This window comes from Serpula lacrymans (genome assembly GCF_000218685.1).
Source record: "Serpula lacrymans var. lacrymans S7.9 unplaced genomic scaffold SERLAscaffold_4, whole genome shotgun sequence".
NCBI lineage: Eukaryota > Fungi > Basidiomycota > Agaricomycetes > Boletales > Serpulaceae > Serpula > Serpula lacrymans.
The window spans coordinates 942,697-960,881 of record NW_006763293.1 but is presented as its reverse complement, the minus strand read 5'-3'; the positions used below and the strand labels follow the sequence as shown (position 1 = coordinate 960,881).

General features: G+C 46.0%; 7 protein-coding genes across 7 annotated transcripts; 2 read left to right on the top strand and 5 right to left on the bottom strand.

Annotated features, from left to right (window-relative positions):
- Positions 1 to 32: 32 nt before the first annotated feature.
- On the bottom strand, positions 33 to 4,234 carry SERLADRAFT_360126 (uncharacterized protein; the record flags this gene model as incomplete). Its single annotated transcript, XM_007315372.1, has 16 exons — positions 33 to 202; positions 257 to 385; positions 444 to 710; positions 769 to 1,040; positions 1,092 to 1,281; positions 1,333 to 1,665; positions 1,716 to 1,912; positions 1,967 to 2,035; positions 2,090 to 2,825; positions 2,877 to 3,107; positions 3,157 to 3,247; positions 3,308 to 3,414; positions 3,472 to 3,618; positions 3,674 to 3,756; positions 3,807 to 3,943; positions 4,006 to 4,234. 16 exons carry the CDS (start codon positions 4,083 to 4,085, stop codon positions 176 to 178), a joined length of 3,096 nt encoding a protein of 1,031 aa, XP_007315434.1.
- Positions 4,235 to 4,889: 655 nt separating this feature from the next.
- Positions 4,890 to 5,758, bottom strand: SERLADRAFT_381989 (uncharacterized protein; the record flags this gene model as incomplete). The annotated part of the gene is made up of 2 exons (XM_007315371.1): positions 4,890 to 5,450; positions 5,509 to 5,758. Coding segments are annotated over 2 exons (527 nt in total), but the record flags the coding sequence as incomplete, so codon positions are not given.
- Positions 5,759 to 7,336: 1,578 nt separating this feature from the next.
- On the bottom strand, positions 7,337 to 9,990 carry SERLADRAFT_360125 (uncharacterized protein; the record flags this gene model as incomplete). The annotated part of the gene is made up of 10 exons (XM_007315370.1): positions 7,337 to 7,434; positions 7,489 to 7,549; positions 7,601 to 7,770; positions 7,820 to 7,859; positions 7,914 to 8,209; positions 8,269 to 8,574; positions 8,629 to 8,862; positions 8,917 to 9,009; positions 9,068 to 9,623; positions 9,672 to 9,990. The coding sequence occupies 10 exons, from the start codon at positions 9,893 to 9,895 to the stop codon at positions 7,420 to 7,422; spliced, it is 1,995 nt and encodes a 664-aa protein (XP_007315432.1).
- Positions 9,991 to 10,235: 245 nt separating this feature from the next.
- Positions 10,236 to 12,572, top strand: SERLADRAFT_435118 (uncharacterized protein; the record flags this gene model as incomplete). The annotated part of the gene is made up of 17 exons (XM_007315369.1): positions 10,236 to 10,373; positions 10,430 to 10,494; positions 10,547 to 10,647; positions 10,704 to 10,821; positions 10,877 to 10,893; positions 10,951 to 11,030; positions 11,081 to 11,087; positions 11,138 to 11,175; positions 11,228 to 11,262; positions 11,313 to 11,548; positions 11,600 to 11,703; positions 11,758 to 11,878; positions 11,934 to 11,949; positions 11,999 to 12,230; positions 12,278 to 12,312; positions 12,374 to 12,380; positions 12,435 to 12,572. 17 exons carry the CDS (start codon positions 10,236 to 10,238, stop codon positions 12,570 to 12,572), a joined length of 1,488 nt encoding a protein of 495 aa, XP_007315431.1.
- A 117-nt stretch (positions 12,573 to 12,689) lies between these two features.
- Positions 12,690 to 13,859, bottom strand: SERLADRAFT_460572 (uncharacterized protein; the record flags this gene model as incomplete). Its single annotated transcript, XM_007315368.1, has 5 exons — positions 12,690 to 13,065; positions 13,117 to 13,245; positions 13,301 to 13,452; positions 13,521 to 13,618; positions 13,730 to 13,859. 5 exons carry the CDS (start codon positions 13,760 to 13,762, stop codon positions 12,893 to 12,895), a joined length of 585 nt encoding a protein of 194 aa, XP_007315430.1.
- Positions 13,860 to 13,925: 66 nt separating this feature from the next.
- SERLADRAFT_460567 (uncharacterized protein) lies at positions 13,926 to 14,960 on the top strand (the record flags this gene model as incomplete). Its single annotated transcript, XM_007315367.1, has 6 exons — positions 13,926 to 14,162; positions 14,215 to 14,268; positions 14,328 to 14,467; positions 14,526 to 14,563; positions 14,616 to 14,818; positions 14,870 to 14,960. 6 exons carry the CDS (start codon positions 14,019 to 14,021, stop codon positions 14,897 to 14,899), a joined length of 609 nt encoding a protein of 202 aa, XP_007315429.1.
- Positions 14,961 to 17,160: 2,200 nt separating this feature from the next.
- On the bottom strand, positions 17,161 to 18,079 carry SERLADRAFT_336029 (uncharacterized protein; the record flags this gene model as incomplete). The annotated part of the gene is made up of 2 exons (XM_007315366.1): positions 17,161 to 17,907; positions 17,960 to 18,079. Coding segments are annotated over 2 exons (867 nt in total), but the record flags the coding sequence as incomplete, so codon positions are not given.
- Between the last annotated feature and the right edge of the window lie 106 nt (positions 18,080 to 18,185).

Genomic DNA, 18,185 nt, shown 5'->3' with positions numbered 1-18,185 from the left:
ATCAGCCCTGGCCACACAAGATCGGTATATGGAGGATACGGATCAGTCTACGGGCTTGTTGGCTTTCGACTCCTTGCAACATACAGAGTACATGACATTACCGTATTTCGAAACATTGTTACAGTGCATCTAATTTATTGCGTATACATTTCAGACAAACTTCTTCCAACATCTCTCAGATTTTCACAACAATGAAAGGAACCTGGCGAAGACAAGATCAACGACAGATGACAAACATGACCATGGTATAGCTTACCTCAACGTCTTCTCCTTCTTCATCCGATACCATAACCTCCACCAGAAGGTGTTTGGTGTGTGGAGGTATGGCCTTCTTGCTGACGTGTTCGACAAGCTTGCTGAATTTCATGGGCAATCTCTCATCGCTCTGATGTTATATTGTTATATCTGTCCATTATCCAGATGAGAAGCGTGATTTCAATTACCTTCTTCTTTCCAATGAAAGAGCTCCAAAGCATGCTAACACCTTGGCTCACCATGCCAACATCGAGATTGTGGGTCGTTCTGAACCATGATATAAACTCCTTCAGTGTTGGGTCATTCTTGAACTCGAATCTATCCCAAAGGGTCCATTCTGTCTCGCCATACTTGTTCTTTTGAGAAGCGATAGGCTCAGAGAAGCCAAAGAACGGTAAGGCTAAGTTTACGAAACCATTCTTATAGTCCTCTAGTTTATTCTTGCCATCTATGATCTGTTGAATGAACGAAGTTGAATTACTGTGCTTTCCAAAAAAAAAATACATAACCTACTTTGTAAAGTTCCAAGCAAACCAGGCCAGTAACGAGAGCTGTTGTAGTGGCAATGGCTGGAATGATCTTGCCTGCAATTTGCTTAGTCGTGTGTCGGTCCGCAATTGGAATATTATAATTCATGGCGCGAAGGTTGGAAGCTGCAGTGATGAAGTCGATATGGTGATTGGTGTCGTCATCTTTCTCGAACTCTACAGGAGAAAGACGATAGCCAGCCAAAGACGAGGGAGATGGAAGTTTCTTGGTAAGCTCCAAAACATCATCAGGATCACCTATAGCCGTATGTTTATAGCAGACTAATGATATATTATAGGAATACTTACCACCACCACCAGATTGAGCCACTGGGTCATTGTCATTAATCTGTACACTCACACCACTCCTGGGGGTGAACTCGGGTACAATGACAGAATCTGCGAGCTTCCGGAAGATCGCAGGATCCGTTTCACCACGCAAGCCATAGTTGAATGCATGAAGATTGGCCCCTGCGATAATGAACTGAAGGTGAACAGGCTAGTAGGATAAGATCAGTATCACACAAGCAAAAAGCTTAAGATAATTTACGTCGTTAGAGTTGAAAACAAGCGGATCAGGTGCTCTCTTAGGACCACTCCAGAAGGGTTGACCAGTACTTGTGACGGCATCTTTTGGCAAGCTATATAATAGTTGCCTGATAGCGTTGTTGTACTTCTCCTCAAACTGTAGACGGGCCCAAACAATGCATTCCTCAAATGTCAAGGGCTTGTTCGTAACGAGGTATGACACTATTTGCTCAATCTGTTCCTTTTGTTGACCGGAGTACTTGAGGGTAGTCTCCAAGAAATTTGGCTCCGAAAGGTATTGGTTCACAGACTCAGCTGGTCGAACAAACATGTTGGTAAATTCTTGCCGACTCCACTGTTTTACCTTTATTAGACGATAAAATGAGGATGATGAGGAATGCTCACTTCGATAGTGTGTTGAATAGCATTGGGGAAATTTTTCACTGTACATGATGGTGTTTGTTTCTCTGGAGGGTCTTGTGAGGAGGCGTATGATTCTGTAAGATGGGGTATGATCACTTGGGTATTGCCCTTTGTTCCCAATGTCCCCGATTCCAATAAAGGTTTTTCATACAGAATGCATCGTTGATCCATATATAAGCCTTTGATTTCTAGCTTCAGCATCCTTTCTCTTATGAGATAAATACAATGCTCACGAGCAGCTACATTATCCAACGCATTCGTGACACCATCAATCCCGGCAAAGAATTCCTCGTCGTAGACATCTTTGACAAGCGCTCAGTCAACAGAAAAGTAGTAATCGCATCGAAGACACATACTTTCAGTTGCTTGACCAACTGGTTCTTGTTTGCTCACTATCTTGCCTTTCAGGTCTGGGTTCATTTCTGCAACCGCAACTGCCGCTACTTCAGCCTTGAACTTCCCAAGGTCCTTGGGACGGAATAAGAATTGCCGATTCAAGTTACTTTTCTCGATGGTATCAAGATCGGTGACATGGATGATTCCTTGAGGACCTGATGCAAGACCAAGCATACTCCAGTTCTTTAGCATCTCACATCCAATAGCTCCGGACCCAACGAGGAATTGTCGATGATTCGCAATTTTGTCCTGGAATGCTTTACCAAAGACGGCGATTTGTCCATCATACCTACTTTCAACCGGCTGACAGTCTTGTTCGGTCGGAAGCACGGAAGGCAGTGATTCCAATGAATCAAAGTATAAGTGTTGTACCGTAGGATGGAACTTAGCTGAGCACGCCTTGAGGACTTCTTGTGCGACAAAGCCACCAATGACGGCAACTATTGGGGACAAATCACCAGAGGCTTGATACGACAGCTCAGTGATAACTTTCTCATCTATTTCTGCATCCAGCTTTTTGGCGAGCGCGACGATCTGAGTTGCATCTTCTGCGTTTCGCGGGCGAGGAAGACGTTTGTATTGGGCTCTAAACTCGGACAACGCTTGGAAGCCAGCATGTAGCGAGGAAGGTCGTTCGAACTTGGCAAAGTCTGTGATAAACAATTCTGGTGATTGAATTGACTCCCGAAGTGATTTCTAACATTGTCATATAGGCAAGGCATAGAATGAATGGATGACACAACTTACAAATTCAATGATTTTTGGCATCTTCACTTGTGTAAATATTCCGCCTCGGATGTATTCGCCAAGGTCAGAGGTATCGCCAATGGTAAACGTGTATGGCCCCTTTACGGATATCTTTCGAGGCTTGCAGCCATTTAATTCTTCCATGCCTTGCACTTCACTGAAAGTAACAAAATCACCATCTTCAAGCCCATGGCGAGTCTCATCGAGACATGTGACCAGTCCCTCCTTATCCTAAATAACTTTTTAATCACAATTAAGGCAAGGCCTTGAGAATACAGACCTTCTCCACAGATACGATCATCCCAGAGAGAGGTTGCTCTCCTGTAGGGTCAACGCAAGTGAACTTTGGACCGAAGTCATTGAAAACAGAGCTAAATAAGGCAATCTCAGACCATCTGACAGAATAAGGGATGGAAATGATTGTTAAATACCCAAAAAGGCCACGAGTTTCTGCAGAAACGAAGAACACTCCATTCTGGTGCGTCCAGTCATTAATTTCGAGCTGTTTGGCGTAAGAAACACCACACAATACAACAGCCTATATATTATATTAGTCCTCAGAAACGCATGCTATAAATCGAACCACAGAGCATACTTGGAAAGCTTGGACAATATCCAGCGTAATTTCCTCTCCAGACTTGCCTTCAAGATTTCGCACAGGGACGTACGCATTGAGCTCTGCCAATCGAGGAAGTGTAGCCTCTGCTCGAGATTGCCCGATATCTTCTTGACGCAAAAAGAACTATCAAGAGTTCATTTGTCAGTAGTAATTTCTTTCACAATCAATGGAGACAAACCTGCGTTCCAAGATCCTGAACAGTGACCGGTTCAGGATCATACAAAGTCACTGACTTGACGCCAGCCAAACATATGTTCTTCGCTACATTTCTATCAGATATTATCATTGATATGTAAGAGCATGTATCACACCTATTTCAGCTCCCAATCCTTGGAGCCCAACAACGAGGACGTTAGAAGTTGCCATCTTTTTCATCGCTATGCTGAATATTAGACAAAGAATTATCATAAAGAATATTAGAGCCTTGCCTTCGTGTCCGAGAACATATCTGACATCAACAGATAGTATTAGTATCTGCTAGTAGACAGTATTGGAAGAATAGGTGCTTACAGTTGACGAGAGTACAAGCCCTCATCGATAGCGGCCTCGTCTACGTCCATCTTAGCGGCGAGATTGCTCGCGTCAGTCATGTTATCAATCGTGTCGATAGTGAGGTTAATATGGGTTTGATTTGTGGTGGTGGAGGAAAAGTAAGTCGCGAAATGGGATTGCTTTGTGTTGCAATGCAAGACCTAATGGGATGGCGATGACATCTAAAACCAAAGCCCTTGGCCACAGCGCCGTGATAGTGACTAATCAGCTTTCTTTATAAGTTAGACGCTTGCGTCATACTGTCTCCGAGTCAGTCTTAGGAATCAGTCTCGACACAACGCCACGAAGAGAATATGCCAGAACTTTCACATTGCCACTGGTGATAGGTACGTAGATAAAGGTATACACTAAGTAAAGTGACACGTCAGACCAGAAAGAAGCCTGAAGTGAAAGTCTGGCAAAAATAAAGGATAACAACTTGAATGACTCATGACCGATGGAAGTGATTAATCCTGAACTGGTACAGCGCAGAGTGGAATGTCACGTAAAGGCATCACTGAGGTCAAAGTAGTGTAAGGAGGCCTTCTCAAGAAAAAAAATGGCAAAAAAAAAGAGACAAGCCGACCTGACCCTGGGTGCGACAGCGGGAAGTCATGTTACCGCCCGATCCTTCGAAATATTTCGGCACTCCACTCCAATACGACAAGCAAGGAAGGCAGCGCAACCGTGTACATGAGAGGAAATAGATGGTAGCGGCTCAGTCAGGGCATTGAAGCGACAATTAAGGCTGCATCCTAAACAATAAACAACTTGGCAGGCATCATCCTTGGGTAGCGATCCACGAAAGGTGGCTAGGAGCTGGAGCATGCTGAAACTTCGCAGGGAAGGTGGTGGCTCTGCCTGTGTTGTAATGATCGAAGTGTTCATATTGTGGGAACTGCGGGGATGCGGTCCCATAAGAGAAGTTGTGGGACAGTGGAGGAGAGGGAACGGAAATGATGGACTGCAAAAGATCCAAAGCAGTTGTCGTCGTCTTAGGAAACGATTGAGCTCTGTATGCTCCAGGAGCAACACCGATGGTCCTTTGTTGTTTGTGAAAAATGGGATCAGCCTCTGGGCACCACTCTGCTGGCTGAGGCAGCATAGAGGGACTGGGTTCTGCGGCAGGTGAGGACATGTGGACATTGTCCGGGGAACGAGTGATGAGAACGGCAGACTCTCCGCTGCCATGAATCCTGGCGGTGAGCAAGAGACGATCGAGTAACTGTCCTACGTTGTTAGCAGCGACGCGAGTTATCTCTTCAGCAGCTTCATGGCGAGTTGCCACAATATGGTATTGACGGAGATCCCAAAGCCAAGCCACCCATTCATGACTGGAGATTTGCGTGTTCCAATCTAGCTTTTGTAAAGCAAAAATTTCGGCTTCGTTAAGAGATGCCATAGATATCGAAGTTAACTTGTTCCTGTATAAAGATGAATGTCAGCGAAAGCAGGACAATAAGATAAAAAAAGGCGACAAACCAACTCTTCGCTGAAAATGAGTTATCATTGATACATTTGTCACTCAACATTGCTGCAGTGACAAATGTGCGAAACATGATTTCGTCCAAGGTATGGGCACCAGAACGAACCAGATGGTCAAAAAAAGTGAAGTTGGAGGAGCCCAGGGCACAACTCTTAGTGGGTTGTGTAAGACGAAGGATGTACCACAAAGCAAGAATAGCAACGTCTTCCGGATGAGAAACCGCATTCAAGATCCGATGGATGCGCGTGGCAGCTAACATGCAGATTCCGGCTGGAGTAAAATAGCCGCTGGTGGATACATTCAACAACTACACACCAGAAGAAAAAAATAGACTTACAAAGATCGGGAGACGTGCTCAGCACCAGATTCATTTACAACGGAATAAAGCCACTCAGAAATCCACCTCACAAGTCCTTCCAAATCCGTCGGATAGGTAGTACACTTAGGGGCAACAGCTCGACGGGACACCGGTGGCTTCATGTACCCTATGGCACTGTTTGTGGGAATAGCGATCTCATGTTCTTTAAAGGCAGCGTGATCAAGTAAGATTTCTTCCGTACGTCCAGTGCCAACAGAAGATTCCAATGAGCGTCTGCCATGAATATCTGAGACAGGGCCCGCAGACGGGAAAGAAACGTTATTCGTGACCCAATCAAATGGCGGGGACTGTCCTCTAGGGATAACAGGGCCGTCGTGGCGGTCATGAGGGAATCGGGAGGCGGCCCATTGATAGTCGTGACCTGATGACCGTCGAGGTTCAGGAGCGAAGCTCCTGTCATCCATGGCGAACGCCGGTGGCGCTGTCGACGTCGACACCATGTCACCACGGAACAACGTGGGATACCCGGAATGCTGATTGACTGCGCTATTGACGGACGCCGGGAACGAAATGTCAACCTGGTTAAGGGTTCTGTTGCTCGATTGGGGAGCCCATGCACCTAACGCTGATCTGGTGCGCGCAGTAACCGCGTTGTTGGGCATGATGTTGGAACGATTCGACAGAATAGAGCTAGTGACTACTTTTGAAGGGAGAAAACCAGGACGCAATACGTCGTTGTTCAAGGGGCAGAGGTTTTGAGAACTGGGAGCGTGGTGCTGAGTGTTCACCACGTTCCCAGAAAACACGGGCGGAACCAATGTAGATGCATCAGGAGACACGAGCCACCTTGGCCTGTTGAAGTAAGCACTCGAGGTATTGGCACCATATTGACGACGACCTTGATTTGTGGCGCTCAGAGAAGACACGAGAGACATCATGTTCGAGGTGATTCGAGAGAGCTGAGAGTAGTGGGAGGAAATACGAGAGCTGCAGACCAACGCACTTGAGCGCCCTTTTGTACTGGACATACGCCCCAGCAAAGCCAACCGCTTTGACGAGAAGTGGAAAGTTCGATTGTGCGCTTTGGCCACAGCTGTGGCCTTACCGACGTGCTTGAACAAAGTGGGGCCACCGACGCCACACAACGAAGTGTGGGCCCGTCACAGACAATAGACTCCTAGAGTAAAAGTACGACTACACCAGGCCAGACGACCAAGCTCGTCGGCAAGAGATTGTCGCGACAAAGGAAGTGAAGTGGGGAAGGTCCACCTGAAGCCATTTGCCGCCCACTGTACTGCTATTAAAGCGAACCTGCCAAAGCCTCAAGGAAGACGGCTATAAGTAGTAAGTATTGACCACATGTGTTAATTTCATCTCCGCGGCAATCACGTTACCCTCATGGCTGTATCCAGTGCATTGTTTGCGGCTTACACGCAGCCTTCACTACAAAAAAACCAATTATGGTCCAAGCGAGCTATCCCTTATTCACGAGGGGACGTATAAGATGAGAAATGTCCACAGAGGAGACGACTTTACATTACAACAAAAACGTATTGATACAGGTACGTCATCCTATGCCGAAAGTACGTTACTTGCGATAGAACTGATGAGGCCATTAGCATTTCTCGACGTAATCGAATATTAGAAACATGCTCACATTACGACGGAAGTTGAACCAAAGCGATAGGCATCCTCGGTCGAAGCTGCTTCGGAACCCGCTTCAAGGAGCGTTAGTGATAGGCGTATAAAACGTGAACGACCGTACGTACCGCTTGTGTGAGAATTCCCATTCGCGATTCACGATGCGGAACGCAATGTCCTCGTAAGGAGGTCCGGCGCTAAAATGTAATAAAACAGTCTCCTCATTTCCTGGCTCCTTGACTATTTTGTAGGTGGGGGCTTTGGATTTATCGATGAGATCAGGGTAAAAAATGTTAAACTAGATGCATTGGATTAGATAAAGACCTGTAGATAAGCTTATCACGTACCTTGTATCCTTGGACAACTTTTGGAGGAGGATTATCAGTACTGGAATCATATATCAGATAATAATCAACGAAGAGTGAAGGATAGAGCACGAACTCATAGTGGGTCTGATTGTACTTGTTCCATTCGTAGCCCGTATGAACACGATTAAAGTACCTAGGCTTTCGCGGCCTATATTTATCTTCCCAGTTGTAAGTCGTGGGATTGATGATATTCTCTTCGAGATTGAAAAGCTCTTCTTCTTCATCAAGTTCTCGTTCTGCTTCAGCTCTGTACAGCGCCTCAGAAGCGAGGTCAGCGCCACTCGCGACTTCTGTGTCTTGAACTTCGACAACTGGTTGCTCTGTTTTAGGAACAAACCGGGAAGCAGCAACTGCTCGACGCTGCAAAAACTAGACATAGGAGCTATGAGTATTTTTAACACATAAAATACAATTAATGCGACGCTTACTAGGGCAGCACGGTCTTCTCCTTCAGTGACAATGTCAATTTGTCTGTCATCTACTGATAATCTGGTGATATCAATTAGACTTGGGCTCATAGATCTGTCGTAAGGTTCCATCTCTTCAGGTAGAACCTGAGTTTCAGTTGGAGTACTTTCGGCAACAGGCACGGGGTTATCTCTCCTGCTGGAAGCTGATTTAGCAACGCCTGCAAGCAACTCCTCTTGTGCTTGCAGTGCCTCGTCCCTTTGCCGCTTTCGCAATTGCTCAAGCCTGTTACGAACGACGACTTCATGTAAGCTCTTGAGCTTTGCCTGGCAAAAACATATCAGCACTTGCAATGTTAAACTAACAGTTCAAGTGATTACCTTGGCTTTCCACACGATGAGTTTCTTTAGTAAGCCTTCCCAGTAGTCTACGTCTATTGGTTCGCCACTACCGAGCTTCGCTTGAATTTGTTTCTGGAGACTTGCGAGATGTTCATAACTTTTTCCGGATAACAAAGCGGTGATGTCCGATTCAACAGCAGCAGCAGCTTCCACACCCATACTTTCGTCTGCTTTGATTCTATCGAGGCGATCTTTGCAGACCACCATCATATTCTGAGTTGACCACACATGAGTTGAACCACCACATGGATAAGGCGGATGACTTACTGTCCAAAATTCAATGTTAACGTCAGAGTTTTCTAATGAAAGATAATGTTCGATATCATCATGAAGCTCTTCGACTTGTTCTGAAGAAAGATTCTACATGCAATATCAGCCTAGACTCGTCAGTCCAAAACCCACATATGAAGCAGCTTACGAAAAATATATTATAAGGTTCGTCGAGATCAATCTCCAAACCTGCATCTTCCTCTGCTTCTTCGTCTTCCTCATGAGGGTTGACATAACGCAGATTAAGAGCCAAAAAGTCTATAGCTTTTGCCCTCTTTTCTTTGATTCGGATGGCTGCCCTATGACGCTCCTGATCAAGCTGGAATTCGCCATCTTTAGCTATCCAATCAGACATCTGCGCAGATTCAGCCATTCGTTGCATTCGCAGCTCTTCCTCCTCCCTGAGTCGTTGCTCCACTTCTCGTTCAGCACGCCTTCGATTCAGGCGCTCGAGCTCTTCTTTTGCCTCCTGACGTCTCAAGGCATCCCTTCTTTGAATCTCTGCTAATGACAGACCTTCCTTTTTCTCTTTATCGTTCTTTTTGTGCCAGCGGAATTGTTGTCCAAGGTTGACGTCATGGAAAGGATTGTCAGTAGCACTGTAAACGCTGAGCTCTGCTACCTGTCGAGCTTCTTCTTCCTCTTTTATCCTCTTCTTTTCTGCCTTTCTTGCTTTCCGTTCTTCAGACTTATCTCGTTTTCGCCTGCAAATATGTGAACATATGACTTATAGAGTGGCTCCCGAAGCATACTTTTTTTCCTTACGGTCGTCCTCCCCACTGCGACTTCGATCCCTCCTCCATCTAGAGGAATCATCATTGTCCTTGCTGCGGCTGCGTCTACGCTTCTTGTCGTCGGCGTCGTATTTTGAATGACCTTTTTCGTCTCTATAAGATGTTCGGTGCCTATGCCTTCCTTCCCGGTCATCTTCCAACCGTGGTGCAGGAGACGCGGAACGCGAGCGATGGCGGACCATTAGATATATAGCAAAAAAGATAACTGTCGTAGTAAGAAAGACAGATTCAAAATAATACGGTCGCTCCTTGGTCGCTGCTCTTACATGGCGCACCCGTCGGCCTTTACCGCGACACGCTTTCCATAACTGGTATACAGGGAAGTTTCACTAGTATATGCTTCGAGGCGTACTGAGTCATCCAGCCAATTTGCCCTTTCACTTACACCCATCTCGCCGTCTCTGTATTTTTTAGATCATTCACGACAACCTAGGCATAGGCGGGGAAGTCAAAGTTTCGAATCGTTACACGCTTGTATCCACACCGTCAATTCGCACGAATATTTTCTTTGCTCTACTAGCAATGTTGGCCTGGCGTGCACGTCAACTTCGCATTCTGACTCGTGGTCTTCGAACGCAAACACGATATGAATATGTTCCAAGGGATGATATGGATGACCATCCTTACATGAGACCAGCTGGTCTGGCTACACCTCGCCAGGTATTTCTCATCTTTAGCCACCATCGTGTTATAAGATAATCATGTCTTTTGCATAGTTGGTGCAATATTTAGATGAATTTGTAGTTGGTCAAGAGAAAGCAAAGAAAGTATTATCTGTTGCGTAAGGACAACGGTCTTGTAATATCCTTCTCGTGATTCACCTTGGAGTGCAGCGTGTTCAACCATTATAACCGAGTACATGCGAACCTGTCCTCTTTATCACCGGAAGAAGAACCTGGAGCGATGGACTGGTCCGAGACTAATGTGGATGATGGTATATACTCTAGACGTATGATATGACATGCTGCATTCTAATACTCGTCTCCTCAGTTCGCTCAGGCGTGTCGTCTGCTCGATTACACCCGCATCCCCACCGGATATCATCCTCAATCCCACTACAGACTCGCCATCCTGTACCATTATTTGAGAAAAGCAATGTGCTGGTAATGTTCGTCTTTCATCCGTCCCGCCCATTAGGTTACCCTGATTTACCCCTACTTGAGAGGACCAACAGGTTCTGGTGAGTCTACGATGTTTTTGCTAGCATTTAAGCCCCGGTGATATATGAAACCCCTAGGAAAGACGCTATTGGCTAGGACACTGGCAAGAGTCCTTGATGTCCCGTTCTCAGTAAGCGATGCAACCTCGTTTACGCAGGTAATACATCGTTGTTATCCTCGTCAATTACTATTGATATGTTGTATCAGGCCGGATGTTAGTCGTCTCCGGTTTTAGTATTAAGGCATGCATTAACTGAATTTCAGATGTAGGAGAGGATGTTGACATGGCAATCCATCGGTTGGTGAGTACATCACACACTAGTTGTGGCATGGCATTAATCAAGAGGTCGTCAGCTACAAGCGGCAAGCTGGGATCCTCACCGCGCCAGGTATAGTTTCAACGTGGAGCTTAAGATTATGTAAATTAACTGGTTCTTAGCACCGGTATTGTTTATATCGACGAAGTCGATAAAATCGCGCGTAAATCGGGTGGTACTGGTATGGAAGGATCTCGGGATGTTGGTGGGGAAGGCGTGCAACAAGCACTCCTTCGCATGATGGAGGGTTCCATAGTGTCAGTACAAGGCAAGTCGCCTAGTCCAGCTGACACCCCCAGTGCTGCCGGGCCAGAGGGGCGATCAAGACCTGGTCAAAGGGGTGCCAATGCCCCATCATGTAAGTATCGTGTCTAACGGCATCTCATAAAGCATTGACATCAGATTTCAGCAAAGTCTGACACTTACCATATCGACACCTCCAATGTGCTTTTCATTCTTAGTGGTGCTTTTGTGGGACTTGATAGTGTTGTAAAACGACGGGTCGCCAAAGGTGTAAGTCGTGATACCCGACTTAATTCTAGAGCTAAATGTGACGACATCTCTCAGTCAATAGGGTTTACTGCGAACCTGGCTCCGAGCGAGGAGTCTAATTCCGGAAGCTTCCTTCCTTTTTTTACGCCTAACCGAGGGTCATCGCATAACATGCTTGATTTAGTTGAGCCGGGAGGTACGATAATGTCTATGCGGTAGCTTGATATTGCGCTCATTCATTTCAACGTCAGACTTGGTGAAATATGGGTAAGTATTCGCTTTGGGTTCAGTTTCTTTTCTCTCATTCGAGTTTTAGATTTATTCCCGAGTTTATATCACGATTACCCTCCATCACGACACTAGCCCCTCTCACCATTCCTGACCTGCGTCGGATATTGACTGAAGTTCGGGGATCACTGATTTCTCAATATACCGCATTATTTGGCTACTCTGGTGTAGAAATACGGTTTACAAGCTCCGCATTGAACGAAATATGTCGGAAGGCTTTAGAAAGAGGAGGTGGAGCTCGGGGCTTAAGGGGTATTATGGTAATGGCTTCACCCTGTCATTATAAGCTGCACTGACATTTGCATAGGAAACACTGTTGCTGGAGCCCATGTATGAAGTGCCGTAAGTGACTTTAGGTGGTGTTTTGTTGAGTAGCCACTAACCTATATACTCGTTAATCTAGTGGCTCAGTAAGTATTTTCAGTGGTATACCGACGGTACTCAAACTCATTGTTGTTCACCAGAGTATACGTTTTGTCCTCATCAACGAGGCCGTAGTGCAAGGGAAACAGCCAGCATTATATTGGAACAAATCGGATGGGGCTGCCTTCTGGACAGCTTGGGCCGAAGAAGAATCTCTCGCAGAACATACAGCATCATGAGACGTGCAGTGCATCTTTGAACGCATCTTGGCTCATCTGTAATATATCGATTCTTGTTTGCGCAATGCATCAACGCATCAGCTCCAAAAGCACCTCATCAGCGTGACAAATAAATTTGCGCTTATCCTTACACAGTCACGAAAAGGTGAATTCGTACATAAAAGAACAAACAATTTTCTTTCCTACACTGTTTGGACATCGTGTGCAATGATCTAAACTAAACTATCATCAATGAATGAAGAATGGTGACAATCGGTGGTGTCGCGAAGGGGGGAGAATAAGCACCGCGCAGTAAATTCAAGCCTAGGTATTGTGACCATTCATTCCTCTTTTTTCTCTTCTGAAGCTTCTTCTTTCTTCTCTTCTTCCGCAGCCTCTTCCTCTTCCTTTTCTTCAACTTCCTCTTTGGTTTCTGCATCAGGAATGGTCACACCTGCGATCTCTGCGTTGACTTTCTGAGCATCTTCGAAAGCAGTCTTAAATTGACCAGCATCTAGGAAAACTCGAGATTACTACAAGCTTTATAGGCTCAAAAGCAACTTACTTTCAGAATTAGCGAAACGGATTGCAAGCGTCTCAGAAGTGGGCGGGCTCTCAGAGTAATCGGCTGCAACCTTCCAAACCCAACTGCGGTCAGAGCCAACATTGGGCTGCAGTCTCATCTCGGCAGAGACTGGTACAATGATTAAAGTAACTTTGGTAAATTTTGTAATAAGATATGGACTTACTGGCATGGTTAGCACAAACTTTGAGGGTCTTGTCGCGTCTCATCACGAGGCGAGTTTTCTTTGTCTCCTTGTGTTTGAGTAGACGAACGTCGCCAGTTCCACGTTCCTTCCAATCTGTCGACGTGGTGTCGAATCTGAACAACTTGGCACGCCTGTAAAAAGAACGCGATATATTCGATAAGTAAAGGGAGATGATCGATTGAGATCGATTGTACGCTACATTTTGAAGAGAACGTCTTCGTCTTCCTCCATGGTCTTTGTGTCCACACGCTCGGTGAGCCTAATAACGGGCTCAAAGTGAACATCGGCTTCCTCCTCCTGTCCAAAGAACGACGATTAGAGACCCATACAAAAGATTATGTTTTCGAAGAGATTAAACCGATATCTTCCACATCTTCAGAGCAACATAAAGCAGAGAGATATACGTACTCTGGGAGTAAGAGCATCGGTGGGTTCTGACATTATGGATATACGTTGCGGATGTCGTGTACAATGCAAAAGATAACAAAAGGATAGGAAATATTATCGCGAATTCGAAGCGAGGCTAACGGGTTTGCCACAAAGATCTGTAGAAAATGATTAGGGCATAAAAGGACCCCGAGGGAATGCCCCCGGGGTCGCCATTCCGCTCCGTTTACTACTCACTGCAGTCTGCACCTGGAACGTGGCTTTACTACACATTACCTGGTCTTGAGCTTATAATCGCGAAAAATACAACATGGCTCGCCTTTATACCCCATGGCTTCTTTCTTTATACTTCTTGTTATCAGCTCTTCTCCCCATTTTTGTTTCTGCTCACATGATCGAGGTGGCCGCATCGAGGAAAGAGTGTTTCTTCGAAGACCTTCATGTTAACGACCAGGTATTGTCGAATATCTACATACGACGACTACGCTCATACTCAAGCCATACAGATGACTGTAACTTACCAGGTCGGTGGAGGTGGTCATCTAGACATAGATTTTTGGGTGAGTTAGAAGTTCATTCAGTACAGTCACGGTGCAGAGACTAATTATCGTTATTTCAGCTTGCCGACCCGGAAAACAACGCGCTAGCAAAACATATAAAGCAAAATACCGGTAGTGTTTCGATAACAGCAGAAAAAGATGGCAGACATGAATATTGCTTTTCGAACCAAATGAGCTCAATTGCTGATAAAACTGTCAGGTATGTACTGTGACCCTACATATCAACGTCCGCCAGACTGTCCACTATGTTCATTTAGCTTCAACGTACACGGTATCATCTACATTACTGATGACGGTCAGTTTCTGGTACTTGCACTATCGAACAAAGGCTGACAGGAGTCGTATAGACATCGTTGCACCTATCGAGCGAGAAATACGTTCATTGGCACATGGACTAACCTCTGTGAAAGATGAACAGGAGTATATAGTTGTTCGCGAGCGGAGGCACAGAAATACCGCTGAATCTACAAATACTCGTGTGAAGTGGTGGTCGGTTCTTCAAGCGATAGTGCTGTTCTCTGTTGTTGGCTGGCAAGTCTATTACCTCAAGGTAAGTTCGCTGTTACCTCTATTTCGACTTAACTAACTAACGCTTTCTTAGTCTTTCTTCGAAGTAAAACGTATAATTTGATTGATGTACACACTGGCACGGTTTTACATGGGACAATGATTATTCTCTAAAACCTCTACTTCCAACACGATTGACTCGCTTAGAAAAAAACCGTCAAATAATTGCCTCAGCTTGAAATGCAAACGCTCACACAAGTTTTTTTTAACTGATTCCAGATGAACACGAAGCTTGGCATTCACTTGAAAAATTATATCACATCGTATACCATAAACAAACATGTGGTGCGACGTCATCCTGATCGTCCGAATGAAATAGATACTAAAGCTAAACAGGGTATATAGATAACGAAACACAGCGGGACAATGACAAGATACGACAATATATGATAGGCATAGGACGATAAAGGAGAGTAAAGCTACACTGCGAGGGCACAGCCCTACAGTCAATACAAGTCGAGAATTGAACAATACGAACGTTCATCGCCATGTAGGCCTCGAAGACCCTCCTCTCAATTCTGCGCTGAAACTAGCGTTTGGATCACTGGCCGTCAAGTTCGCCATCGGCGCTACGGTCGGACTCTTCACTCTCATGGATCTTGAAGCGTTTGCAAGCAATGACAATCTTTTAGGTCTCTTGGCGGGTGATCGTCCAACCGTCTCCGCTCTTCTGAGCACAGTAGATTCATTTGCTTCATCGTTGCCAACAGAAGGTTGGGGAATCATGCTTGACCTCCTTCTGCCTTTCTCACTCCGCATAGGTCCGATGTTGGACCTTCTTCGAGAACCTTTACTTGTAGAAGCAGCTAGACGCGGTGTGGACGTTGGGCCCCGACGTGTAGGACTGGCCATCCTGTCGTGCCCTTTAGGAATGTGCAATGAGTTTCCTTCGTCCTCAGGCCTCAAGATCCGGTTGACATTGCGGTCCGACAATGGTGACGCACGCTTCACTGGAGAACCGTTCTCGTCAGCCTCTGCGAGGCTCCCTAACATAGGCCCTTTCGACTTCAAGAACCCAGGATCCAACCGAGTGGATCTAGGCCGTTTACCAGCAAAGGGGTCACGACTAGGAAGAGACATGAAGCTCAAATTAACACTGTCATCTGTTTTTTCGTCTTCCCATTCACTTTCTGATCCTGCTGTTGAAAGATTTCGTCCTGAAACGCTTTCGTTGCTATCAGAAGATGTGATGGAAATAGTGGGGTTTTCACGACGTCCCGCGTCATCCAGTTCACCTTGACCTGCTTCATCTTTCCATTGCACATTTTTCTTTTCCTTGTCTTTATCAGAAACTCGACGATAAGGCTGACTGGTCAAGCTAGATCGTAGCGATTTGCGCGGTGACTTGTGGTTTCGTCTAGGAGATGATGCTATAGAACCATAAGATGATGAACGCCTCGACGCTTTTGGCTGCTGTAAAGACCCTGATGGTACTCGTGTGAACGAGGCTGAATGTGAACTAAACACGTCGAACGACAATGTCCGATCTTCCAAAACATGTGCAGCGGTAGAATGCCCAAGTAGTGTCGTGAAATGTTCATCATTCTTCTCAGCCACGCCCTTTAACGTCGAGGCCATGGCGCGCACAGTACCTTCCATCCCATCTTTCCCTTCCTCTACAGCTGTCCTTAATAGACGACCGGCCTCTCCCATCATGACTGTGCACCTGCCCACCATTCCGAGCAGGCTGACCACCATTTCAGCCTGTGCTTCAAACGACCCTTTCAACGAATCTCGCTCCGCCTGCACCTTGATACGTTCCAGGTCAGCTTTACGCCATCGTACGTCGGTTCTAACATTGTCGACGCTGATTTCGTCAAGTTTATCCGAGCGCCGTTCGCTCACAGCGCGAAGAGTTGCCTCGAACATGTTCCCAGAATTTATGGACCGTTGTAATCGAACGTTAAGAGCAGATTCAGGTTTCATAGTTTGCTCCTCGGGCCCAGCAAGAGCCTGGAGGAGGCCACGTTCAGCTTCCAGGTCTGGCGATAGCGGCGAAGACGAAGATGAGGCTTGTGCATCAATTTCAGCTAGGCGTGCACGTATAACGCGTAATTTAACTTGTGAGGCAGCGATTTTGCCAGCACAAGAAGCACCATCGATGATTGACGCCTGTGTCTGCTCCATTTTCACTTGCATGTCTTTCCTTGCCCGTTCCACTTCTGCGTAGGCCTCCGCCTTTTTCCGTCGAAGTATATCACCTTCTGTGTTAATCTTGCCCGCCAATTTCGCTTTGAGCTCTGCTACCTCCATGTTGAGGCGGTTTATGGCCTCGACGTATTGTCCTACGTGCCTGTCAACATTGACAACGTTTCGAGTGACGACCTTAGTCTTAATCTTCGTGGCGCGTTCAGCGTAAAGAAGCGTGTTGTGCGTATCATCAAAATGCTGCGATGTGGGGGCGATACAAACGATCATCACGGTTTTACAGTTTCCTCCGAGCGAGAATTTCAGCAAGCGCGTAAGCTTGCTGTTGCGGTATGGTACGTGTCGTATGGCACCTCCGCTTTCACATAGTGCATTGATACAATTGCCCAGAGCTAACAGGGACTTGTTGATATTTGCCCCTTCTACCATCCGCTGCCCCATGTTTGAGGTAGCGGCCGCACGCTCGCTACCAGCAAGATCGATGATGGATAATGTCGCCATTGTACGTTGCTCGGTAATTGAGGCAGTTCGAGGAGCCTGGGTGACATGTACTTGCAAGACGGCATGAGATCGGGATGATGTTTCGTTTGCATGAGTAGGAGATTGAGTGCGACGAGAATTACCCTGCAGAACAATCTCCTTTACTTCTTCTGCGCTGTTAGGATGTGACTCGACAAGTCCTACAACCTTGACAGATTTGTCCTCGCGTATTTGCAGTCCACCCCTTGGAGAAACTGTACCAGGTTCCGCAAGAAGATCGCGAATTTCTTCATTATAGATCTCAAGAAAAGTGACGATTACTTCTGTATTCCATTCATCCTTGCGGTCTTGTATTCGTTGGAAAAGATCGGCCATAGTGAGATAGATGATTCCGGGGTCTGCTTCAGTACCACTGATAGTATGGGTTTTACCGCAACCAGTGGCCTAGTATGCGTGTTTTAGCAAAGATATTCCACGGGAGGATAATGAGGCTCACCCCATAAGCAAACACAGTGGCGTTATAGCCATCCAACAGTCCACGCAAAAGAGGTTGGGCGGTTGATGCGTAAACATCTTGTTGTCGAGCCTCATTATTGAAGACTCTGTCGAACATAAATCTCTTGTCCTTGTACCGCTTGGTTCCAGGAGGCATAAAACCTCTTTCCACAAATGCTCTTGTTTTATCCTTTTCGTCAGGATCAAAGGTGAGGATACGATCATCC